The following is a 26,987-nucleotide window of genomic DNA, read 5'->3' as shown; positions in this document are numbered from 1 at the left end:
CTGACACTGGGGAATGGAGTGTGTCTTTTCTGAAATCTCACATCTCAACACAGGTCTTCACACCTCCAACCTGTTCTAAACACATTTGGTTTTATGCTTTCAGCTCACAAACCTGAATCATCTGTTTTTCTTAAGTTATAAGAGGATGGTTTTAAGGGAGCACGTGTCCAATATTTAACTCATCAGTGAAGGAACTAGCAGGATAATAAAGCTGTCAAATCAATTACTTTTATTACAGGGAATAAAATTTTAATAAAGCCACTGGAAACAGCAATTTATTGTGCCTGGGAGAGTTGAGGACAGTTTACAGATTATGAGATGGGACTTAAAACATGAGTGGCGCTTTGCCAGGTGGACAAAGAACATGTGCATTGAACTTCAGCATCGTTGGAGGTGGGGAGCAGCAGATGGTAAAGTTGCAGACTTATGTAAGAGCCAAATCCTGGAGAACTTGTACTTCATGAACTTGATCCTGTAGTTGAGGTTTCCTAAAGTATATTCCACAGAACATTGTTTCCCAGGTATGTTAGCAACATTGGGGCATAAAGATTTCATACTCAAATAAATTTGAGAAAGCTTGGGTTAAATAAAATAAAACAGATTTCTTTACTGCAGAACTGTTTAGCACCTTTAATATATAAAGTATAGTGGAATCTTCGAAGAAATGGTGAATCAGATTTCAGGCCTGAGTCATAATTATATGCATATGGTTATGCCTTTAACTAGGAGAGGTTTGGCCAAAGATGTTATACAAGCTGCTCTTCACACCTCGCACTATCACAGGTACTCCCTAATCCCTTTTTAGGTCCACATACCTCACAATTAGTCCAGTACCTGCCACTCACCCATCTTTCTTGGCTTGGGGTAAAACAAGGCTTGAACCTTGACATTGCACTTTTAAAAGCTTAATTAATAACCCCTTGAGAAGTTGACAGTGATTGGATAGAATGAAGGCCCTGGAGACTGCAAGGGCTTTCCTCCAACCCTTAGCCTCTTCGCTCCTGCCAAGTGCCTGCAGAGGCTGGGCAGAGGCCATTAGCAGGAAATAGCACCACTTAGAATGTGAAGGAAATAGAGGCCCTAGCCTGGGGAATAAAGATTTGAGTATGAAATATCCCCAGAGGGTGCAAATTGTATTCTCACTTTGGGAGAGATGGATTGCTCCCGAATGAGTAATGGCATCTCGAGTTTTCAGTTAATTTCCCTTTATGACTTCTACCTTCTCTAGCACTTAATACTGTTGGCACTTAAAAGAGCCAAATCTTTTTTTCCCACTGGTTGGTTGAGTTTTGTGGACTGAATTGTCAGGTGGATGTGGACAGGTCAGGGCTTTTGTCAGAGTTGCTTCTTCACAGTGCAACTGCAAATGATTTGTTTCTCACAGATAGACCTGGAGTCTGCTGCTTGTTAATATCTCAGGGTGTGTGGTAGGGAAACTAGGTGTGAGAGAGCTCTGGGCAGTTTGGGGCTGCAGGGAGTGGAGCCTGAGGGAAAAACTGTCAGGCATTTGAGTTAGCACAAGATTGCTCCTTAGAAGAGACTTCAGGGTTTAAGAGCTGTGTCCCAGAACAGATTAGGACCCAGACTTAAAAGACAGCCCCTATTCCTGTGGGACTAGATGAAGCCAAGTCTGAGTTCTGAGCCTGCCCTCTGGTCAATTGCCTGTGTGCCCCAGACCCATAATGATCTTTATCTGCAAAATCACCCACCCTCTGCATCAAGCCCTGAGCTATCCCAAACTCTTCAGTTCTTCTAAGCTTCAACTTCTTTTTCTCACTTGCCTCTGAAACCCCCTAGATTCTTAGATTCTTCTTTAACTTACGTCCTCTAGAGCAGTAGTTCTTAAAACTGGGCAATTTTGCCACCCAAAGGACACTTGGCAATACCTGGAGACACTTGATTATCGCAACTGGAGAGATGCTATGCACACCTAGTGGGTAGAGGTCAAAGGTACTCAAAGAATTAGGTGCTCCAAAACGGGGTGCTGCTGAGAAACCCGGCTCTAGAACAAGGATTCCCTAAGTGTGGTCTCTGGAACAGCAGCAGCAGCATCACCTGAGAACTTGCTAGAAGTGCAAATTTTAGAGCCCCACCTCAGACCTACTGAATCAGAAACTTTGGAGAAAGGAAGTGTTCAGTCATCTGTTTTATCAAGTCCTCCAGGACTTGATAAAACTTCAAGTTTTATCATAGAAGTTTGAGAACCACTGCTCTTCAGATCCAGAAAGTGTTCCTCTTTTCAAGGGAAGTCACAGAGGCTCCTCTTGTTCACTCATTAATAGTTGTCCCTAACTATTTAGCTGTTGTTTTTGGTTTAGTCCTGTATGCATTATCTCACTGGATTGTCACATTATGGGTCAATAGGTTCAAAAAAGTAACACCGAAGATCAGCCAACTGGGAAATGGCAAAGCCACGATGCAAACCCAGCTACCTTAGAATGCATGTAGAATCACCTTGGGAGCCTTTAAACATCCAGATGCTTAGCTCATACCCCAGGACAATTAAATCCGAATCCCTGGGGTGAAAATCAGTATTTTTTAAAACTTCCTTAAGTGATTGCAATATGTAATCAAGGCTGAGGACACTGGTGTTAGCCATGGCTATGACAATAGCCAAGGGGGCAGTAGAAAGCTAAGTTGACTTGTCCTGCCACCTCTTGGCACTCAAGGAAACCACTGCTCTATTACATGGTCTGTATGAGCTGAGAACACTTCTCCCAAAGCCCATGGCTGAGCTATATAACTTAGGGGCTTGACCAGAGAACAGAGACTGATTCACTGGTCATCTTTGCATGGTGGGACTCTGGGGTTTTGTGTGGAAAAAAGACTGCTGACCTTCCTTCAAAGCCCCAAGTATAGCATGCAAAGGTGCTAGTGCTGGAAAGGACCTAGGTCATCTACTTGAACCTCCTTTTACAGAAGGGGAGATGGCATAGGTACAGTTTGACCAAAGTGACATGCATGTAAGTTAGTGGTTTTGCTTATTCAGGGAGCATTTATTCAACATCCCTCTGTGGCAGACCCTGTACTGAGCTCCAAGATTAGACTGAGTCCCAGCCTCTGGGGGCTCACAGAGCAGAAAGATAGGGAGAAAAAAAAATGAGGGCTTCTCACACTTCTCTATTAAGTGTCCTTAATGGCAGAGGAAAAAGAACTGGAGCAAAAGGAGGGACTCTTAAAATTAATAACTTTGAAGTTTTAGCATGAGTTTGTAAAATGTATGATTCCCCCGCCCCCCAACTTTTTATTTGGCAATTTTTCAAACATCATTATCTATATGCAGACAGCCCCTGACGACAATTGTTTGACTTTCCACTTTACAATGGAACAAAAGCTATATACCTTCAGTAGAAAGTACGCTTCAAATTTTGAATTTTGATCTTTTTCTGCGCTAGCAATATGTGGTAAGATACTCTCTCATTGACGCTGGACAGTGGCAGCGAGCCACAGCTCCCAGACCAGCCACACAATCATGAGGGTAAACAACTGATGCTCCATAGTATAGTATTAAATATATTTGACTTACAGTATTCTCAACTTGCGATGGGTTAAAAACACATCCGTACATTCCACCTAGATTCAATAATCTGTCTCACGCACACAGATATGTAATTTTCAATGACTCTTGAAAGTAAGGTGGTGACATAATTCTTGACTCTTAAATATTCCTAAATATTCCAGCAGGTATCTCCTAAGAACATCCTCTTTTATACCACAATACTATTAACCATACCTAAAAAAATTAGCAACAATAACGATCATACTAAAATTTCCTCAGTATCAAAAATGTCTAGCACTTTTCAACCTGCAATCAACCCAGTTTCATGCATTTGGCTATTCTGTCTCTCTAGTGTCTCTTAATCTAAAACAGTCCCCCTACCTCTTTTTTCCCCAGTGAAATTGACTATTTAAATGTATGTGGTTTTGTGTGCTGCTTCATAAAAATAGTTGTGCTTGTTTTATATTAATAAGTGTTTTAAATCATTGAGCGCCAGATAGAAATGACACTCCAGAAAAATGTACCACGTTTATTTGTGCTTTGTGCCCTCTCGTGTACATGTTTTAGTAATATATAAGTAAGCAATTCAAATACAGTCTAATACATACTGTCAGAGGTATACCTACAAACTAGGAGGTAGTACCTAAGGAGCAATTAGAGAAAATTTTACTAAAGAAATTACACTTAAAGTGAATCCTAAAGGAGGATTGGAAATTGGGGAGAAGAGAGGGAGATGGGAGGGGGGTAAATACAGTCTTGGAGTGGAAAAAACATGGATGGGAAAAAAGGAAGAGCACCGATCAAATCTGGTGTATTCAAAAACGACACACTGTGAGTGGTAACAGCATATTGGGGGAATGCCAGGTGGGTGGGAAGCTTGAAAAGTGGTGGAGCCTGATTGCAAAGGGTCTTCAAAGCCAGGTCGGCAGCTTTGGGTTTTGTCCTATGGAAAGGGAGCCAGAAGAGGTTTCTTGGTTGTGCTCAGAGGACTACACCTAAGGGTGCTTTGGTTCTGAGTGCCCACTGAGAAGATCAGTGTGGGGAAGAGTTGTAGGAACTAGGGAAGGTAGAAGAGATCACTCTCTTTAAACATCAAAAGACTATCTTGGAAAAGAGACAACATTCATTTGGGAGGCCTCAAAGTGCCGAGCCAAGACGAAGTGTGAGAAGGCGGATTTACACTCAACGGAGAAAGCAATCAAATCAGAGGTGTCCACAGAACGGTACAGTGTTCCTCCCCTCTGGAGGTGTGCAGGCAGCAGCTGGGTGACCATCGGACGGAAATGCCTGCGTTTTGTTGATTCAGAGGGTTAGAGCTGCTCATCGGAATCCCTGAGGAGCATATATTAAAAATAGCCATAGTCAGGTCTCAACTCCAGAGATTTTGCTTGAGGTGGGCTGATGTGGGGCCCCGGTTTGGATGCAGGTCTGTGCACTAACATTTGGGAGCCGCTCAATGAGAGGACCTCAGTGGTCTTTTCCAGCTCTACTGTTCTATGATTTTAGATGCTGTTTTCCTTAGACTAAGACGGTAATTTTAGGATGAAATGAATTGCTTGGGTGTGAGGGGACATGTGGGTGAAGATTTATGGAAAATAAGGGGTGGGAGCAAGCAGGGGCTTGAGAATCCTATGAGGGCACTTGGGACCTGCCGGAGGGACCGGGCCTGAACTCCAGGTGGCCCTTGGACAAGCACAGTGCAGCATAATAAAGGCCCAACGAAGGATGGGGCCAGTTGGAAGGCACCGCTTGCCATCTCCCAAATGTACCCAGCTGAGCTGGCCTGAGGGCAGAATTTAACTGAAAGCCCTTGTGGCCTCCAAGAACTAGTGCACAGGGAGATTTGTCTTGGCTGTCAGAGATTCTGTGCTAGCGATTCTGGACCCCACAGGCCCAGAGGACAGTAAACCTGCTACAAGCTTTACTGCCGTCAGAGCTGTTCAGGATTTCTGACTAGGCCCTGCAGGTTCACATACACCCTGTTCTACCTTCCTTTTCTTCTCCACCATCCCTTCTTATCGGAGGTTTTTGTTTTTTCTTTCTCTTTTAAGACTTGCTCTGGAACTGGGATTTTGAAGAAAGTTGATTGGAGAGGGGTGGTGGCAGTAGAAGGCAATAGGAAGTAAAAAGTATGTGCAAGAGTTAAACAGAAGAGGGGGTCATAGTTCCTGAAATGCACCTTACTGTTACGTGTGTTTTGTGTCTGCATTTCTTTTTCTGTCTGGCAATCTGTATCTCAGGCATCATCTTTTTTTCTCCGACGTTTTCCATCACCACCTCGCCCTAAGCAAAGTTATCCATTCTGTCCACCATTCTGGTTCTGTACCTCATAGAGGCTGTGCCATTCTATGTACTGCTTGTAGCTATCTGTTTATATATTCTTCCTCTCCTACACACTCAAGAATCACAAACTCAGATGCCATCAAGGGCCAGAGAGGAAAGGCAAATGAGTGAAACTGCTGCATGTAAGAAAATAAGCAGTGGACAATATCACACTGGTGGCCAGTGTGCCCCAGGCTTTTATCCCAAGGATTTTTAGGGGCATCTGTTCTATTCATCTTTGCTTTCAAAGCTTGTAGCTCAGTGCCAGGGACAGTAATGAAACTGTCCAGGGACTTAAGATCCAGCTCTGTCCTCAACGTGCTGTGTGATTTCACAGAACCCACTGAACCTCTCTGCTCTTCATGTTTCCCCTCTTTGTCTCTCCCCTCTTCAGAAAAGCTACCTCAAAGATCATCTAGGCCAGCGGTTCTCAACCTGTGGGTTGCGACCGCTTTGGGGGTCAAATGGCCCTTTCACAGGGGTTGCCTAAGACCATCGGAAAACACATAAATAATTACATATTGTTTTTGTGATTAATCACTATGCTTTAGTTATGGTTGGGGGTCACCACAACATGAGGAACTATATTAAAGGGTCGCAGCATTAGGAAGGTTGAGAACCACTGATCTAGGCCATTGGTTTTTTTCCACTTTGTTTCTGAGAGACCTGGGATTCTGGTGTTGACTCGGAGGCCTTCACAGGAGGTGAGTGCAGACAGAGTGCAGGGTGCCAGTCCTCTCTCCCCACACAGCCAGAGCAATTCTACTTTTTTCAGTTTTAGAAATGTAGTATTTCTTTTGAAGAAAAGGGTCTGGTACTAAAAAAAGAAAAAAGAAAAGTTTGAAATCTGTACAGAATGGATAGGAATGGTAAAGAAAAGTACTTCTTCCTATGTTCAAATCCTGATTCTGCCACTTGCTTGTGGTGTGACCATGGACAAGTGATCTAATCTCTCTGAGCCTCAGTTTCCTTGTCTAGAAAATGGGGATGGTAATAATACCTACTTCAGAGGGTTGCTGTGAGGTTTAATGAGTTTATGCAATGAAATTGCTCAGAACAGTGCCTGGCACAGAATACGTACTAGATGTCAGTGATTGGGATATAATACGAAAATATATTTAGTCTTTATTGCCATTCCTGGCCCCAAGTTCCTAAAGCTCTTGGAGTGTCTTCAGTGATAGGAGTGTCTCTTGTCATTCATGAGTCCACTCTGATCACAACTGAGTGTGCTCTCATAAGGTGATTTAGGGTGGGACCCCTAGATAGGTAGTCTCAGGGTGTGGCTCGTCACTCGGAAGACCAAGTGATCAGAGTGGAAACTTTCAGCCTGGAGATTCAGCTTGATAAAAAACTTTTGAACAATGAGACCCAGAGCAGCTTCTGGGTTGGTGACCCTGCTAGGAGCATGGCACATCCCAAGTCCACAGGGACAGAAGCACCCAAGACCCTTCCAGACCGTGTCCTATGCACCTCTTCATCTGGCTGTTCTTCTGTACCTTTTATAAGAAACCAATAAAAGTAAGTTAGTACCTTCCTGAGTTCTGTGAACTATTCACAAGCAAATTATGGAATGTGAGGAGGGGGTTGTGGGAACCCTCGGTTTATAGCTGGTTGATCAGAGGTTAGGGGTGACCTCAGGCTGGCATCTGACGTGGAGGCAGTCTGGTGAGACTGAGCCCTTAGGCTGTGGCTCTCCAGTAGCTCCAGTAGTTAAGTGTCAGAACTGGACTTGAATTGTTGGACAACCAGCTCCTGTTGGAGAATTGGTTGCTGTCAGAAAACACTCCAGAAACTAATTAGTGAGCACATTCAGGCCTCTAACTTGGAAGAAGGGGAAATAGGTGTAACAGTTTGACTATCTTATGAGTAAACTTTCTCAGAAGCTTTCAGTGTTTTAACCCCCAGAGGGATGAAGATTCAAATCCTGACTAGCCTTGGTTTAGGCCAAGGGAGGAACTTCTAACACCCCGGGAATCTCATTACTTCAGCAGCTCCTACTGTGCCTCTCTAGAGCTGACTGTCATTCTGCCTTCTCCCTCTGGAGGCATGGGTATGTTCTGAGTCATCTCTGTCCTGTATTACTAAATTCTGCTTCATTTTCCCCACCATCTTTCCCTAGTAGAGGGGCTCGTCATCCTTCATGTGGACGCACAAGCCCCCACCACCACATCATCCCCAGCTCCTAAACCCCTCCAACTTCTTGCCAAAGATGATTCCATCCGTTCCTATAATTAGATTGCCCTCCCCCTTTGAGCCCTGGGCTTTTCAGGTGGTAAAGAAGGCACAAGATACACTGGGGCCTGAGGCTAGGAAAATCATTCATTCACAACATATTTGCTGACTCCTGACATGATCCACGCCCTGTAGGATGTAGAGGTAATTTATAACACAGTCGCTGTCTTCATAGAGCTCACTGTCTGTCGGGGGAAATAAACAAAATCAGACAAGTCCAGTAAATCTCAGTAAAAGCTATAATATAGGTATCACAAACCACGTGTGAGCCCAAAGGAAAGGCCCTTCCCCCAGATCACAGTGTTAAGGAAGGACTCAGGGAGGAAGTGACAGTTGAGCTGAGATTTGAAATTTAAATAGGAACTCTTCAAACAAAAATTCCTACTTAAGGAAGACTTATAATAGGTGGGAATGACCCAGGACCAGAGGGTAGTTCTGCTGAGAGCAGACAGGCCATCCCTCCCTGTTTCCAAAGGACAGACTTAAGAGTGAGTCAGCCAGGCTTTGGAACATGTGTCACCGGCACATGATACAGCCAAAAACCTGGCAAGGGCTAGTCCTAGCTCCAGTGGAATCCACTGTTATTATTAGGATTAAATGAGATAATGTACGTGAATTGCCTAGCTTAGAGTGCTCAATAAATGGTAGCTATTATTATTATTATTATTCAATTGCATAGATAGCATCACTGAGGCAACTGGCAGAGGCTCTATCTGAAAGAACATCTGGCAGAGAACTGTTATATCGGGGCTGATCCTATGTGGGCTGGTTGCTATTCTTTTGTGGAAATGGACTCTTTGGAGAATCTGATGAAAGCCGTGGATCCTCTCCCCAGAAAAAGGCACATGTGTTCACAGGAAGCTTTGCATATTATTAAAGGGACTACACAGGCTCCTTCTCTACATCAGAGAAGGAAAACTCTGACTCCAAAAAACCTCCGCTGCCTTGCGGCATACCTCTTCAGGGGAAAGGCTAAGGGAGTAAACCCCGACAGAAAATCCGGAGCCGGAGTCCCTAAGGCGGTTTGACGTTGTAGTCAACACCGGCAACTCCTGCGGCGCACCTGAAGCTAAGCTGTATTGACTCCGTCTTTCCCTTGGACCCTTCAGCTGCGAAGAGAGGGGGGGTCTGCTGCATGGGCAACAGCAGACCCTCCATATCACCCTGCCCAGGCTCTGTAGCTTCAGCGTCATCGCAAGATGTCGATTCAACACGGGAGGAGACAGATACCGTGTCACTCCCGAGTCGGACTGCACAGCCATTCTCGGCGGTGCAGATAGACTCTTAAGAAGCTACACCATCGTCTCTCGAGACGGACGGCTGCCGATACGATACACAGGCTCCTGGAAACCTGCTAGTCATGGACCCTAGTTGAACACAGCTGTTTCTCCCCCAAGCATGCTTGAGAAAAGTTCCCACTATTATCTCAGCTTGTTATTCCAAGTGAAAACCTCAGCACATGTTGTTTCAATTCTATGAGTATCCTGTGTGCTTTAAACTACCAAGTGGCATGCTAAGGAAGGAGTGGGTAGAGGAGGGAGACCAGTGCAGAGACTATTTTAATAGTCTAGGGAGAAGATAGGGCTGGCTTTAGTCATGCAAGGCCCTCCCTGTGCTTGGTTTAATGCTCTGCTCAGTCACCATTCTTAATTTTGTAACAAGGAGCATTGCATTTTTATTTTGCACAGGACCCCGCAAAATCATGTAGCCAGTTTTAGGAAGTAGATGATAATACATCTGAGGACTTACTATGTAAGCAGCTTACAAGTGGCAGTGCTGGATCTGGAACCCAGGCTCTTTGGGTCCAAACCGTGGTCATAATCAATGTTATACTGCCTTCTGAGTCAAGAGGGCTAGTGAGAGTGGAGAGGAAAGGCAAGAATAAGAAATGTTCTGTTTTGCCCTGGCTGGTGTGGCTCAGTGTATTGAGTGCCAACCTGTGAACCAAAGGATCACTGGTTTGATTCCCAGGCAGGGCACAGGCCTGGGTTGTGGGCCAGGTTCCCAGTTGGGGATGTGCCAGAGGCAACCACACATTGATGTTTCTCTCCCTCTTTTTCTTACCCTCTTCCCTTCTCTCTCAAAATAAATACATAAAATCTTAAAAAAAAAAAAAAAAGAAAGAAAGAAAGAAAAAGAAATGTTCTGTTTCTTCTGCCAGACACTATTCACTCCTCTGCTTCTCCTTCCCTTCTATTGTCTTCTCAGGTATCAATGTCATTTCCTCAGGGAGGTCTTTTCTGATCTCCAGACCTGAATTTTGCCCCTTTATTCTCTCTTTTACTCCTTATCCTTTAAGGCACTCACCAGAATTTGTCATTAGGTGTTTATTTGTGTGCTTTCTTGTTTTAATGACAATTCCTCACTAGGCTGTTTTCTCATTGAGTGCAGAGACTGGTGCATCCCTTATCCCCAGTGGAGAGCCTGGCACATAGTAGGTGTTTCACAGATACTAGCTAGAAGGTACAGTAGTCCCTCTCTGTATCGCGGCCTCACTGTATCGCGGCCTCACTGTATCGCGGGATTTTAAAAAATATCATAAATATCGCGGATTTTTTGCTATATCGCGGGATTTTGCAGTACTGTATACGTATGCTGTTAAAGTTACATAGGTTTAAGAGTGTAGAATATGTTTAAGAATATAAGTGTGGAAAAGGTTAATAAGGGAGTGGCAACAGTTTATAAGTGTGTGGGAAGGGCTTATAGAGCCTTAAAATATATATAAATACTAAAATAAATGTAAGGTTCCTACTTCGTGGATTTTCACCTATCGCTGGGGGGTCTAGAACGTAATACCCGCGATAAGTGAGGGAATACTGTACAGTGCACAGGTCTAATGGGATAGAGAAGCCTGGAGGGAGGATGAAGGATTCCCACCTGAGTGATGCTAATCACCAAGGGCTTCAAGAAGTTAGGTGTGGGGCAGGGAAGATTAAATGAATTTAAGGTGTGTTTGAAGGGTGCGTGCTCTTTGGAGGGGTCTTGGAGAAGGTGGTCTTCTACTGGCAAGCCTTACCTGACTCCCTTCTCCACTGCAGCCTGGGTTAGAGGCTGGCCATAGCCCCCCTGGGCAGACCTGCCCCTAGGAGCCTGACTGGGAAGCTGGCTTAGTGGGATTCTGGATCCCAGGACTCCCAGGGATGCGTATGTAAGTCAGGGCTCAATAAATGCTAGTAGAAGAAAAGAGGGAAGGAAGAATATGTCACCAGGCATTCAGGAGGGAAGCTGGGATGTGGAGCAGCAGATCTGGAACTGGAATGGAAATAGAAAGCCAAGGTTTAAACACCAAGACCCTAAAGACCTGATGGACAGAGGGGTGCTCCAGCACCCTCAGGAGGCCAGGCACGGGGCTAAGATCTTTGTTGACATAAATGTATTTTATCTTCGTGCCAACCCTGAAGCAGACATTATTATTCCTACTTTAAGAAAACTGAGGCCCAGAGAGGTGACGTGATTTGCCCAAGGTCACACAGAGAGTGAGCAAGCAGTGAAGTCCGGGTTTGACCGAAGGCTATCAGCCTCCAAGTCTGTACTCTTTCCACTTTACTCCCTGCCTCTCTTCCCCAACTCTCCACTTTCCTACCCTTTCCCACCTCCCCTCCCGCGGCTGCCCCGCCCCACCTCTCCCCTCCCTCCCTCTTGGTGTTGGCGGCAGCGGCGGCGGAGCCACGTGGTGGGACCGGGAAGCCGCGGCCGCGGAGCGCCCGGGCGGCTGCCCCAGCTGGGCAGTGTGCTCTGCGCCGCGCTGCGCTCGGTGCCTTCGCTCCCCTCTCCGCGATCCCCGCCAGCCGCCCCAGGGCAGGAGGCGCGCCTGGCGGCCGGTCGGTCAGACAAAGAAGGTGCCGCTCAGAAGAGCCAGCGCGCGGGTGGACGGACCATGGACTCGGAGCGCAGGCGGCCCGCCTCAGCCCTGAGGACCTGGCGCTCCCGGGCTCGGCCCTAGGCGCCCGGCCCCGCCGCCCGGGGCGCCCAGAGGAAAGAACGCGGAGCCCGCGCGGTGCGGAGGAGGAGGCGGCGGCCGCCGAGCTAGAGGGGCGCCGGGCGGAGGGGCGCCGGGCGGACGGCCTGCGCGGCCCCTGGAGCCATGGGCAAGTGCAGCGGGCGCTGCACGCTGGTCGCCTTCTGCTGCCTGCAGCTGGTGAGCGCCGCGCTCCCCGGTGGCCGGAGCAGGGTGGGGCACGGCAGGGCGGGGTCCCAGGGTGTGCGGGTGGGGTGCTGTGTCTATGTGTGCGTGAGAGTACCGGGGTAGGGGGGGTGGTCTAGAGTCAAGGAGTGGACGGGCGGAGCCTGCTCCTGCTGGCCGTGCAGTCTCTTTGTGTGCGCTTCTCGCCCAGCGCTCCCCAGTCCCGGAGTGCGCCCTATGCGCGAGTCCCCGGCCCGCCCCGCCCCGCGCCTGGGGCTCCATGCGTCTGGCCCACAATGTACCAGTGACCTCCGGTTAGGAGATACGCTGTGGTACCGTGGCTGGTTGGGGCTGGGGGTGTGCGCAGGGCTGGTTTATGGATTTGTTGAGGTCCCTGCCGATTGTTTTCCTCTAAATCACTCGTTTGCATGGGTCTTCCTTCCTCTAGGTTTCTGCCTCTTGGTCCCCGCCCCTGTGAGTGTTTCTCACAAAAGTCTCTGCTCCTGTGTCTCTCTCTCTCTGGGTTTCCATTTGGGATGTCTCTAGATCTCTGACCATTTGTGGTCCATGTTCATCTGTGTGTTGAGATCTTGCTGGGATACCAGACTCCGAGAACCGTTCACTCCTTTGTGCTGCTTCTGCCTCCCTTCACCCTCCTGACTGGGCAGACCGGGGAATGGAGAGCCACCTCCCTGGAAAGGGTCACAGGGAGCTGCCAAGTACTGAGCCAGTCTGACAAACCGGGTGCTGAAGTATCCTCCCTGCTTTGGTTGTGGCCACTGTAGCCCTGCGTGCCCCATCAGTCATCAGTTCCACCAGAGTAGCCAGGGAGAGGACAGCAGAGCAGCTCCTCTGCCTGGGCTGGCACTGGCGAGGTGGGAAGTCTGGGGAGGATGGGAGCATCTGAGGACACTATGCCTAACCCCAGCCTAGGGAACTCAGGCCCTTGTCTCAGGGAAGCTAGTGGCGGGAATTCAGAAGCTGAAGGGGACCGATTGCCCTTCATGAAGTTCAGGCTCTGGCAGGTGGATTTGGGAAGGTGGAGGCCAGGGCCCCCCGCCTGCCCTGTAGCTGAGGCCCAGCAACAAGAGGTTTTTGAAGCTGTGCTGCTTCGCTAGATGGGGACATATGGGGACTTCCATGGGCAAAACCCTAAAGTCTGAGTGCGAATTACGCCTGCCCCCTGGTCTGAGCCTCCACTTTTGCCTGCACTGTTGCCCCCTCTCCACCACTGGTACATACAGTGATAGAGAGAAGCTTTGAGCCTGCATGTGCAGACCTGCTCATTCATCTTGCTTCTCACCTCTTGGAGACACCAGCTCCACACTTTCCATCCACAGACCTGACCTCTTGGGCAGTGGTAGAAACAGCCCAGCCTAGGTGATTGTAGCCCTGCTCCCAGCTATGGAATGCCGGCAAGTGACTTCCCCTCACTGGGCCACCTTGGTCTGCCTCTCTGTAGATTGCTCATCCTTGAGGGTTACAGAGGAGATTAATTAAGATCATGTAGAATGGAAACTCCAGAAGGGTAGAAATGATCTGTTTTGTTCCCTGCTAAATCCCCAGCAGCTGGAACAGTGCCTGGCACTCCATTAATATTTGTAAAATAAATGAATGAATCAGTTATTTTGGCAACTCCTGGCTCATAGTAGAAACACCTTCTTTATGTACTTTGAGGAACATAAAATGCCAAGAGGTGCTAAAACAGGATTCTTTTTTCTGTTTCTTCATTTTTAAATTTTAAACTAGGACTTTTTTAAATTAGAAGAGTACTATACAAATATTATAAAAATGAATAAATCAATAAATAATCAAGCAGCAAAAGATAAAGGTAAGTTTCCCTGTATGCCCAGTTCCATGACGCAAAAGTAAGCACTATGAATAGCTTGTCCCATGCTCATTCTGTTAATGATATTAACAATAGTTAGCTTTAGGGAGCACTTACTAGTACCCTTGTAAGCACTTTTCCATGTAAATCCTCATAATGACCCTATAATGTCACTTGCCCAAAGTTCTACAGTCAGGAACCCAGCTTTGTAGCCAGGCAGCTGACCAGTATCCTCCGTTGCCTTCTTGATTATAAAATAAGTAGTTCCGGCCCTGATTAAGTCAGGGGTCCCTTGGGAGATGCTTACTACTCTATAGAGAGATGAAGGTAGTAGATGGAGGCAGTCTCCCTACCTCCCGCTTACCTGCTTCCATAGCCCTACCAGCTAAGCTAAACCCACCCTTCCACATAGAGGGTTCATCAGCACACGGGGTTTTGTAGTTAGATATGACAGGCCGGGATTCTGAATCTCCTGTGTCTTGGCTGGGTGGCTTTGGACAGCTCATGAGGGTCACATGAGATAATTTGGGGACGTGCTTGGAAGAGGAACTTGAAAATTGGTCTCCTGGCTCTGATACTTTGTCTGGGCTGATTGCAGAGTGGGTCCCTTCAGTTGTCACTCCCAGGAGCTCTGCTACCTGGCAGCTTCCATAATGTGCTTCCGGATGCGGGAATTCACCAGCCTGACATCACCCCAGGGAGAAGGGAACCTACTTTTTCATCCAATGGAAAGAGACAGAGAAGGAAGAGGCTGTTGGTTTCTTGGCTGAAAACTTGACAAAAGGAACCGTGTCATTTTCCTTTTTCGAATGGGGTTTGATCATTATAATAAAACAGGCCAGTTCTGAACATTCTTCTGCAGTTGGGGCAGACTTGCTTTGGGGGAGAGGGGAGGGTGTGAGGGTGTACTAGGGAGGAGGAGAAGCAGGTAGGGGCTGTACCATTCAGGTGGACAAGTTTAGGGACCAGACTCTGGAGTTTGACAGGCCAGACCTGGGTTTGAGTCCAGACTGTCACTTTGTAGCCGTGTGATCTTAGGCAAGTTGCTTGCCCTCGTGGAGCCACAGTTTCGTCATCTGTTAAACAGAGATAATATAAACAGTTCCCAGTTCTTAGAGTTGTGTGGATGAAATGCTTTTCATGAACTTAGCACACTATGCCAGGTACAGAGTGAGATTCAATAAAGTATAGCATCTTAATCACGCTTATACCATGGGGTGCTTTCCTGAAGTTGTGGCCCAAACATCCAGGTATCCCCCTGCACTCTCCCTTCATGGTACACAGCAAGTACTGGGCCCTGAGCTGAGAGGCAGGGGGCCTGGATTTCAAGCCCAGCTCCACCACTGACATACTGTGAACTCGGGCAAGTCTTTTCCCCACTGCAAGCCTCGGTTTTTCCATTTGTAAAATGGGAAGAGCCATTCGTCTGTGTCTCTAGGGTCCTGCCAGTTCTGCCCACCTGGGACTCTGGGGTGAGATCTGGGCTGTCCTGGAGGTTCCGTCCTGCAGACCATCTTGTGTCCCTTGCTTTCCTGGCTCCTACTTGATGTATCATCTTAACATTATTAATGCTATTCACTCTCTAATTTTTATGTGTTTCCCTTTTCCTCCCCCTGTCCAGACCCTGCCCTTGCCCTTCTTTCCTAGTCCACCTACTTCCTGAAACTTCACAGGCCACTCTATTCTTCCTGTAAGAGAATGCGCTGAGGAGATTTACCCAAGGGAGTCATCATCAATTTCTTCATCATTGCCATTATTACTCCCAGTTCTGGAGTCCTGTGCTAAGCACTTTATATGCATTACCTCATTTAACCAAATGCACTTACATATATAAAGTGCTTGGCAGAGTGCCTGGGACCTGTTAAACGATCGCTAAACGTTAGCTATTTTACTGTTTTTATCCTTCTTATTGTTATTCTGCACAATGGGAGAGATGTTATCATTCCCTTTTTCAGATGAGGAAATTGAGGCTCAGAGAGGTGAGGAGCTCTGCCCACGGCCACTAAGCTAGTCAGTGACAGAACCAGGATGCGGGCACTCTGCTGCCTGAAGAGGGCCATCCTCTCTGCCCTGTGCCACTCTGCGGCTCCCATTTAAGCAGTGTGTGACCTCAGACAGGTGTGTGCATTGCTTCAAGCCTCAGTTTCCTCATCTGAAAATGGAAATGATACCATTTCCACAGGATCATGCACATGCCTGGCACTGTGAGCCAGTGAGGGCTCAGTAATACATCACTGCTATGGTTGTTCTTGTCCCAGCTCTGTGTGACCTTGGACACATTCGTTCACTCCTCTGGAACCCAGGGCCTTCCTCTGTCAAAGAGAGTCATCCCTACCTTTCAGTTGTAAAAAGGGCTTAGCCAGGTGCCATATACATAGTAAGTACTCAGAAAAACATCAGTTTCATTCTCTTCCCTTCTGGAATGCTTTTTGCTTTCTGGAAGGTGGAGGGTGAGGGGGGAAATATGTAGCTTCCTGCTGAGCTGCGAGTAATGGTGTGAAACGTGGTCAACCTGATTGATGTCGTTATTAGCGATAGTGATGGCGAGGACCGGAGGGAGATGGCTCCTGTGGGGGCCTGCGCTCTGAAGCAGCTGAGTCTGCACGCTCACGGCTTCCTGGGGAGTGGCTGGCTCTGCTGTGGGTGCTTCAGGCTTCAGAGTCAGGAGCATGAAATTGTTCAGGCCGCTGACCCCTTTAGATAGGTGGGAGCTGTGGTGATCAACTCCCTTTTGCAGATGAACAGACTGAGGCCACGCAGCTCTCAAGACCCTTATGATGTTGGCAGAGCAGGGTGGAATGGAGCAGGGGAATTCTGCGAGGGCCCTGGTTCTCCTCTGCAGGGTGGGTGGGTGGGTGATTTTGAGATAAGCTGCCCATAAATGGCAGCTCCTGTAAAAGCTGGCATAGGGGTTAGGAGCAATACCTCTTGGGCCAGACAGTCATTGCTGCCTTGCTTTGTGACTTCCAGGAAGTCCCTTGTCCTCTCTGAGCCTCTGCCTCTCTCCTATAAAGTAGTCAGAACAACAGCTCCTACTCCAGGGCAGTTTGGGGGATTCCATGGGACAGTGCCCGAAGAGCACAGTGTCTGGCTGAGGGGGTGATGTACTCCCAGTGGCTGGCTCTTCTTTGCCTTGAGGCTTGGACAAGTCACTTCTGTCCCCATCTCTGCGTAGATTAGAGATTTAGTGATCAGTCATGCCCAAAAGCTCTTCAAGTGTTAATTTCTTTTATTATTAATTTTTAAAGATGTTGTTTATTTATTTTTAGAGAGAGAAGACGGGAGGGAGAAAGAGTGAGAGAAACATCAGTTGGTTGCCTCCTGTGCGCCACCAACCAGGGACCTGGCCCACAACCCAGGCATGTGCCCTGACCAGGAATTGAACCAGTGACCTTTCAGTTTTGGGGATGATATCCAACCCACTGAGCCACAGCAGTTAGAGCAAGTCTTAGTTTCTTTATATGGAAAATGTATGGTTCAGTGGGAAATAGTAATAACAAAAACAGTAATAATAATAAACAACTTTTTTTTGTTCGGTGTCTGCTATGAGCCAGGCACTGTGCTAAGCACTTTGTATACCTGTCCCTTGTTACTCTCTGGCTTACTCATGGCCACGTATATAGTAGGAACAGAATGAGGATTCAAACCCAGATGTAGGACTCCTAGCTTCTACCTTGCATGGCCTATTGCTCTCCCTATAAGATGCTGGATGCAGAAGCCAATGGAGAAATCTAAACCCTTCCTCAGCCACTAGGGATTGTTGGTACCAGATATTCTGATCTGCTTGTTCAAATGCTCCACCAGCCCCCACCGCGACCCCATACACATTTCTACTCATCCCAAGGCCTGTGTAGGGTTTAAGGAAACTGTGATGCAGGTTGAGGAAAAGTTACCCAGGAAAGAAATGAAACTGTATTGAAGACTTATCAGCCTTCCTAACAACTCTGTGAGATAGGTATGGTTTTTATACCCATTCACTGATGGGTACACTGAGTCTCAGAAGAATAGAGTGACTTGTTACCAAGGAAACAAGATGCAGTCTAGGCCTCAGATGAGTGATCAAGGGGAAAGGATTGGGGGACAGTGGTAAAATCTGAACCAAGCTGTAATCATTGACGTCTCTTCTTTCCTCTAGTTTCAGGGAGGGGCGGGGTGCTGGGAGAGCAGGCTGAGACCAGAAATATGTTTTTTTTCAAAGCTAGTTCTGGGCCACAAGGAGTGGAGCTGCCTTTGGTCCTAGGAATCCTAGTCCCAGTGCCATTGGCCTCCCTTCTTGACTTGGAAAGGGAGAGATGGTGATTCGGAGGCTGAGGGAGAGTCTCGGGCAGCAAAGCAAGCCTCTCTGAGACACATGCTGCTTCCAGCAAGCACCGAGGTTTTAGAAGATCTGTAACTGTAGTTGTAGGTTTTAATGTGTTGCCATGGCCTCCTGAGTCCTGCCTCTCAAAGCAGCTGGCGAATCCTGGAGCAGGGAGGTTGACTGGGAAGAGCTTGGGCTTTGGTGTCAGGCTGGGGTTTGAGTCCCATCTCTGCCTCTTTGTAGCTGGGTGATCTTGGACAAGACACTTAACCTCTTGGAGCTTCCACCTGCATTTCTCTAAATCAGGATAGTAATAATCTGCCCCAAAGAGTTGTAGCAGACTCCTTTGAGGTAAGATATGCTGAGTATGCCCTGGTTGGGTAGCTCAGTTGGCTAGAGTGTCGTCCCGATACACCAAAGTTGCAGGTTTGATTCCTGATCAGGGTACATATAAGAATCAACCAATTAATGCATGAATAAGTGGAACAACAAATCAATTTTTCTCTCTCTCTCTCTTTAAAAAAAAAAAAAAAGCTGAGTAGGAGCTCACATAGGGTTCACACTCTTGAATGCCCTGGAAATGAGAAAGCAGGTTCTATGAATCTGAATACTGTGGGGGTAGGAAATGGGACATGGTAGCCTTGTAGCCTTGGTTTTGACTGCCCCTTGGTCTTCTCTTCTGTAATATGATGACTGTAGTGACAGTGACCTGAGATAACACAGGGAGAGCTGGGCACAGAGCCTGGTGCTCAGAGGGAATCAGAGAGAAAGGTTTGACCCTCTGTGTTCCCCTCTGTAAAGGTAGAAGGTTGGGCTCCAGCTCTGAGTCATCAGTGAGTTCTGTCCTTTCCCAGGTGGAGATCAGAGCAGCTGCCACACTGGCTCACCTTGCTGCGGGCAGCAGTGACTGGTGGGAGTATCAGGCCCTGGGGAGAGGAGGAGACTCTGCCTTTGATGGCCTGCTCCAGACTACATCTGGGTGTCAGGTTGTCAGGGACTCGGGTAACATCTTTCCTCTTTCTTTATGAATGAGTGTTTATACTGTCCCCATCCCACATGGCATAGTTGGTAGTAAAATAAAGTCTCAGACCACAGAAGTTCAGAGCAGGCAGTTCTGACCCATCACTATCCCCAGAAAAACTAAATACTGTTGGGTCAGAGAGTAAGAATTGCCACCAGCTGTGTCTACCCAGAGTTGCATTCAGCAAATATTTATGAAGAACCCACAAAGTCCTGGGCACAATCCTAAGCGCTGATTTGCCTTAGGGTACAAAATATGCCTTCAGCTGCAAGCCAGAATCCCATGGTTCTTGTACTCACTTGCGCGGCAACTTTGAACTGGCCCTGCCTCTCTCTCAGCCTCATTTTCTCCAGCCTGTGCCACTGGGGATGGGGGAGAGAGTGTTACAGTGGTTTTCACACTGTCTACGAAGGTTCTGCAGTGGCAGAGTGACAATCTGGTGGTGAGTTTCCTGCCCCTGGCAGTGGTTTATATATAAGTTGGATAACCTCTTAGACACGTAATGGATCTAATGATGACCCAGGTCCCTTGGAGCCACCAGATGTGGTTCTGTGTCCTGAGAGGACAATGGCAATAGCATAAAATGGTATCTAGTATGAGTAATTAAAATTGTGAGCATTTTTGGGCTCTAACCATGTGCCTTTGCCTTAAGCAAGCTCTTACCCCCACCCCCACCCTCAATCACAGAACCTGGCACAGGAAGTGGGGGAAATGGGAGTCTATGGGCTCTTTTCCCTGTGACTGCTCTGGCTGCCCTTTGCCCTAGAAGGGAAGGCAGCCCTGGGGTTTTCAGGATAGGAATAGTTCCTAAGCCTCTTTTTTTTGAGGGGTGGGGGGATTGGATTCTCCAGCCCCAGCCTGAACCAGAGATGTGGGTTTTCAATTACACAATTAAATGCACAATTAGGCATAATTACCAGTGCTCAGAGCCCAAGACTGCTCATAATAGGCGTGTAATCTACTGCAGCCTCTGTTTATACTACTCAGTGCGCTTCCTAATGATGCCAGGATGCCTTCACACTGCACTGTTGCCATGGAGATGAGCCCGCCACCGCCATGCAGGGCTGACAAATGGTGTTCCGGTCTGGGTCCCTGGATTGTTTCTGAGGCCTCTGCAGCCAGCCAGGTGGCCCAGAAAGGTGGGTCAGTCCTCCCTGCCTTCTGACACACCCCACTGGTTTGAGCCAGCTTTGAACCACCAGGGAGGACAAGAGAGAGGAGCTTCAGCCTCCCCCTACCTCCTAGAGTCCTCAAGTCTTGAGTAGGATGGCCCAGGTGCTGTGAAAGGTTCTTGTGTTCATCTGTGCAAGCTGAGGTCTGGACAGGAGCCCTGCGTGCAGCTGGTTCCCACACAGGCCTGGGTCTGCTGTGAACTGGCTCTGGGACCTTGGATAAGTCCTCATACCCCTGTGGGGCTGTATTTCCCCATATGTGAAATGAGCTGCAGGGTCTCTGCACGTGGTGTAGTCTAATAGAGGAGATTTATCGAGCACTTACAGCACACTGCCTGCTGTTGTAACAGCTTCGCCTAGAGTGGCCCATCCACCCTCACTGCACCCTGATTTAGTAGAAGATCTGAGGCTGCAGGCAGTCGGACTCGAGGCTGCCTCTGCTAACATCTGACATGGCCTCACCTGTGTCATCTCATGTCTCCCTCGCAGCAGCCCCAGAGGTGGACTGTTGTTATCCCCGTTTCCCAGGTGAGGGCTCTGGACTCAGAGAACTGAAGTCATTTGCTGAAAGTCACACAGCAGTGCAGTGGCAGAGCAGGATGTGGCTAATGCCAAAGACAGGATGCCTACCTTTGGCTTCTTAGTGGAAGTCATGAAGGGGTAAAAAAGTTTCCTTTTACAAACACATACCGAAGATTGTCATGATCCCACCTGGCCTGGCCCCAGCCGCTGAGGAAGCAGGGAGTCCTAAGGTCCCTCAGACCCAGCACTTGGCTTTGACCTTGAAGGAAATTTTGGCCTCTTTCTAACTGTCCTAGGTGAACCTTCATAACATATAGTCTGTCATTCCCATTTAACAGATGAAGCAACTGAGGCTCAGGAAGCTCAAGTGCCTTGCCCGGGGCAACATAGCTGGTGAGTGGCTGAGCAGACGTCCTCACCCAGAGCCCCTGCTCTTTCCCGCCACGTGTCCCACCAGCACGGAGATGTGGGTGGGTGTTCCTCCCGCCACTTCTCTGCAGCCCCCAGCAGGTTGGCCAGTTCTTAGAGAATGAGGCATCTGGGTGAAAGGGCGATCTGAGGGTGAGGGTGACAGTGCCCACCTGGCCCAGCTCGGGGTTCTGCCTCCTGTTGACATCCTGACGCCTTGGTTTTCTGAGAGGAGGCTGTCAGACATTACCATTGTCCCAACTCTATGCATCCGGGAAAACTAGGAATTGCCCAAGACCACAGTGCAAGTCAGTGGCAGAGTTGGGACTGGGACCCAAAGCCAATTTAGGACACTTTTCTTGTTACCTTTGTTTTACACCCCCAGCCATTCTTTGGAGAGGCGGGTTTGCGGACTGTGGTGTGTATGTTTGTGTTTCTATGTCCGTATTCAAAACTGCACACAGCCCCGTGTCTAAGTGTTTGTGGGGCAGACACCAGCACGTAGATTTGTGGATCAATAAACATCCCTTCCCGTTTCCTCCCTCTTCATTTATTCATGAACTCTGAACTCCTTGGCTCCAGAGAAACTGCCTGGAAGAAAGCAATTAGAGCATAATTAGAATCACTTCTATTATCAACTCTCAGCGGGAGGGGAAGGGGGGCTGCCAGGGCGTGGGGGTGGCCTCGGGAGTTCCCTCCAGCCCCAGCTCTAGCAGCTGCCCATTCAACTTCTGCTCACCCCATGGAGCTCAGCCTCCCTAGAGTCCTGGGCACCAATTCACCTTCAGCAGGGAATGAGGACCTCATCCCCAGAGGTAGCCAAGCACTTGATAAGGCTAGGGAGGAGGGCTTTCTGCTTGCATACTAAGTTAGAGTAGATGATTTCTAAGTCCCTTCCATGCTGAGCTAATTGAGTGCTGCTTGGCAGGGCTGGGCTGTGCGTTGCAGGAAAACTAAGAAGCTCATGGCTCCTGCTTTCTAGAAAACATCCCTGGATCAGGTTGCGGTGAGTGAAGACTGCAATGACAATAGGAAATGTAAATTACTGGGAGGAAGCAACTGACCAGACAGGACTCCATTCATGGCCAGGTGATTAGTAGTAATAATAACAGTACTAGCAGTCAATGTTTATGGAGCATTTCTGACCCCATAGCCACTGCTCTTCCCCACTAATGTCCCACCAGCAGAGGGAGGTCACCCAGGAGTTGTGTCCCCCTCTTCTCCCTGAGAACGGGGAAGATAAAGACGCAGGGAGGCGTCGGGCATTGTGTTTTTCACTTCAGATCAGTTTCCTCAATTGGGCAGGAACCCTGGGTGGTAGATACTAATATCGCAGATGTACAGGTGAGGAAACAGCACAGGAAGTGATGGCCTGCCCAAGATTACACAGTGTTGGTACAGGACTCGAACCCAGGCCCCTTGGACTCTAGAACCCTCAGGCTTTGTGCTCCACCAGGTTTGAGAGTGCGGGTTGCTCTCTTTTGAACTTCCCTCTGGGCCTGAGTTGTTCTGAGTTTCCTTGTTGGGCTGTTTAACATGCCCGTGCGTCTGTCTCCTGTCGCAGGTAACACATTGAATCCCTTGTTCCTCTCTTTCTCACTCTGTCAGCTGGAGAGAGTGGGAGAGCCCTGCCACTGATCTGGGTCCCTGCTCCCAGACTGGAGCCACTGCCCCGAGAACCAGCCTGGCAAGGGAAAGTGAAGGCCTGGCAGCTGAGGGTCTCTGGCCTCTTGAGAGGGTCACCATGGATACAGGAGCCCCTGCCTTAACCAAGGAGAAAGCCCCCAGCCCTTAGGCTGTGACAAGGAAGATGTGGCTTCATGATGGGAAGCTGCCACCCTGGGCCCAAATGGACAGAGGAGGGGATGTAGGGCTGATGCAGTCAGTTGGGGGGACGGGACTGTGGGGCCAGTGGGGCTCCCTCCTGGGAGTGGGGACGGGGTGCCTGGGAACAACCAGGCTTCCTTCTTCCCTTGCTCTGCCCCACCTGAGGGGAGGTTACCATGCTAACCAGTTCCCCTTCACTGACCCTCTGTAAGGAGCTGTCCCCTTTCTCTCTGACAGGCAACCGGCCCTGTGCCCAGCAAGGGTCTCTGACTTCCCAGTGGCCCCTTCCCTACTGACACACAGCAGCTCTGTCCATTTGGAGGTGAAAGTCCAAGTGGGGCCAACTTCTAGATGTGGGCCTTTTACCAGCCCCTCCTGGAGTGCCCCAGTGATCGCAGGAAGGTGCCATTCTGATGCTCAGACACCCCCCTCACCCCCCACCCCCATATAACCTATCTATGGCTCCTCCTTGACTTCTGGAGGAAGTCTAGCTGGGGGTAGGGTCTCACACTTGAGCGTGCATCAGAAACAGTTAGAGGGCTTATTAAAACACATTTTTGGGCTTTGCCCCAAGTTTCTGATTTAGTTCTGAGATGGAGTCTGAGAATTTGCTTTTCTAACAAGTTCCAGGGTACTGCTGATGCTGTGGTCTGGGGACCACATGTTGAGGATTCGTGGTCTAACCAGTAGGATACCGGGTTGTCTGCTGGCCTGCCAACCCTATTACAAACCACTTCCAGTCCCTGAGCTCAGGACACCAGCTGCACCTCACACTCAGGGCCTTTGCATATGCCATTCTGGCCTCTGGAGGTCCTTTCCCCTCTATATCTCTGTAAGGCCAGCTAATCCATTATTTTCTCTCTGGAGCTTCTCTGTATTTTGCAGCCCTACCACACACTGATGTCTTCCTTCGGGCTCTGGCAACACCTTGCCCCCACCACCTCCATTTTGTAGGCACCACACTGTTGGAATTCATTCCTATTCCCACATGGACTCTCTCCCTTGACTGAATTCTTTGTGGCCTGGAGAGGTGTCTGAGCCATCTGGATCTCAGGGCCTGGCCCTCAGAAGGCCCTCGTGGATGTGTGGTGCTTGAATGAACCCCACGAGTAGACAGAAAACCCAGGTGAATAGTCACAAAGCTTCATTTACTCAGCAGTCAGATATTCATTGTTGCTTACTCTGGTGCTAGGTGCTGGGGGTTCAGTAGTGTGGTAGGCACAGTCCTTGCCCCTGTGGGCTCCGATGTTATCAGTGATCTAGTTGGGATGTGGCCGGTGCTATACAAGAGAAGATGCTGAAGGATCTGGGTGTCACAGAGAAGGCTTCTTAGAGACGGTGGTCAGCGTGCAGCTGAACAGTCTGCAAGCAAAGCACGAACCTGTGCGCAGACCTTACTGCATTGCCTCCTCACTGCAACCCTACCAGGCAGAAACTGTCATCCCTGTTTTACAGACGAGCTAATGGGACCCAAGAGGGGAATTCATTGGGCCACGTGGCAGAGCTGTGGTTTGCCTGGATTCCAACACTGAATTCCAAGCTCTCTCTTGTCCTCCTGTGGTGCCCCCAGAGCCCAGGGACCTGTGTGGCCTGAGACTCTGGTTTGGGAACCTATCTTCAGTGAAGATTTACCAGTTTATTCATGATAGATCCCAGAGTCCCCAATCCAGTCAGCCCCAAGCCCACTTTCAGCACCTGCCAGGGCTTCTCTAGAGGACAGCCTGAGTGGCTGGTGTGTGTACCCGCAGGCCCCAGGGGTAGAGGGGCAGATGTGGGTGTTGCCCACATGTATGTCCAGACCTGTGTATAAGGTCCCTGCCGAGAAGGAAGCCAGAAGTGGCAATGCTAGCTGGAGCTAGAAGAGGCTACTTGTCTTCTAGCCCAGAACTCTTAAGGAGTTAGAGAAATTTAAATTCACAGTCTGGCCTTCCAGACCATTATGTCTAGGTAAGAAGATAGAACATATTTCATTTAAGGGTTTGTGAGCTTAGTTTGTAACTTAAATATTTAGACACTCTTGCTTCAGTCCTGAAGACCCCCAGTGTTAGAGAGAAGGGCCTGGACGTGGTGTGGGGTACAGGCAGAGGCTCCCAGGTGCCTGATCTGCCTCCAGGGGTTCTGGCTGCACCAGCCTGTCACTGCCTTCTGCTGTCAGCAGCCCCATGTGCAGTCTGAGTAGGCTGCTGTCCCCAAGCTGTTACAAGCTGTCATCCCCAAGATAGGCCACCAGGGACCCAGCAATCCCCCGCTAAAATGAGAGGCTTTCTGGGGCCCATCCTGAGCATTACACCATGGTTGTCAGCTGTGACAGGCTGGGCTGGTTGCGCCCACCCCGGACCTGATGGGATAGAATTGGGTGGGAGGGTGGGTGGGGGGATGTGATTTATCCAGGCGATGTTGAGACATTCTATTTGTGCTACTCCTTAGGAGTGTGAGTGCAGTCAAGTTGCTCATCGTCTCTGAGCCAAGTTTTTGTATCTGTAAAATGCCTCTTAGGGTTACTGAGCAAACTCAGGGAGAGAATTCATGAAAAGCACTCAGCACAGCACCTGGCCCCTAGCCAATGCTTAGGACGTGGTAGCTGCTGTAATTAGAGCTAACAGGAATCATGAGCCAGCCCTTGGATGCTGGTGTGTGTAAAAGGCACACAGTCATGACTGTTTGCTGAGTGGGAAGCTCCCAGGCAGAGGACCCTGGGCTTCAGGAGCCAGGAGGGTCCCCAGAGAACATCCCTCCCCAACTCTTTGAACAGAAAGGTCCACAGAGACCCAGGGAGGCAGTGGGGCCTATTAAATCAAACTCCTGTGCCTGGCATCAGGGCCTTCGTGGACTGTTCTAGGAAGCGGGGTGATGCCACTTCTGAAAAGGATTGCAGTTGGGTGTGTGATTTCAGATAAAAATACTCTGAACAAAAAGAAACACCCTCAGGTGGGTGGGAGTGGTCTGCTCCTTTGCTCAGTTCTGAGCAGCCATGGACAAGTCGGCAGCTAGAGCCCTTCCCCTGGTCTTGATGCCTCCAGGCAGATGGTGAGGGAGCAGTGGCAAAGGGGCCCATCCAACCAGGAGGTGCCACTAAATACACCATAATGCCACATACTTTTTCAGGAGGTGGGGCTGGAACCCCACTCTGACACCTGGTGACCTCAAGAAAGGGCCTCACTCTCCCTGCCCCCTGGAAAATGGGGACACAGCTCCTCTAGCAGGAAAGTCAGTCCTGGTTCAAATCACTAGCAGCTGTGTGACCTTGGGCAGTTCTCTTCCTTACGCTTCCGTTTCCCACGTGGGAAGCCAGGGTGATCTCAGTCTCTACCTGGCGTGCTTTCTGTGAGGATTAAATGAATCAAAGCCTGCTCAGCAGTCAAGAGATACTTGGCATATATAATGTGTCCGCTATTATCTCGGGATAAAATGAAAGGCCACCTGTAAAGTGCTCTGCTCAGTGTAGGCACATAGTAGGCACTTATGAACCATTTCTTCCTGTTCCTCCTGTGAACCCTGGGCCTGGAGATCAGGCAGGGACCCAGTTCTTAGGAGGGGGCCCTCCCTCCACCCGTGTTTCCACAGCCCACCTCTTCCTCCAACAGGCTCTGGCCCAGGGCCAGGAAGCGATTGCAAGAGTCTGCTCCACTCCCTCTTCTCACTCCTCTGCCCTCCCTTTAATCTTTAGCCAGCCTAGGGGCAGGGGGATGGGGAAGTGAGAAGTCTCCTGGGGGCTGCAGTATCTGTTAGGAGC

General features: G+C 48.9%; 1 protein-coding gene across 3 annotated transcripts in view; it reads left to right on the top strand.

Annotated features, from left to right (window-relative positions):
- The first annotated feature begins 12,103 nt into the window (after positions 1–12,103).
- The window catches only part of NKAIN1 (sodium/potassium transporting ATPase interacting 1), a 40,188-nt gene continuing 25,304 nt past the window's right edge, over positions 12,104–26,987 (top strand). For 2 of the 3 annotated variants that reach the window (XM_090271522.1, XM_090271521.1), the window contains exon 1: positions 12,104–12,191. In XM_090271522.1, coding sequence (XP_090127648.1) covers positions 12,138–12,191 — 54 coding nt within the window. In that variant the 5' untranslated portion in view covers positions 12,104–12,137. The remainder of the gene's footprint in view (positions 12,192–26,987) is intronic. The other variant, XM_090271523.1, reaches the window with a different exon arrangement.

The sequence above is a fragment of the Furipterus horrens genome, unplaced genomic scaffold (genome assembly GCF_987537825.1).
Source record: "Furipterus horrens unplaced genomic scaffold, mFurHor1.1.pri manual_scaffold_3, whole genome shotgun sequence".
Classification (NCBI taxonomy): domain Eukaryota; kingdom Metazoa; phylum Chordata; class Mammalia; order Chiroptera; family Furipteridae; genus Furipterus; species Furipterus horrens.
Note: the sequence above shows the minus strand (reverse complement) of the source record. Positions and strands in the feature narration are given on the sequence as shown.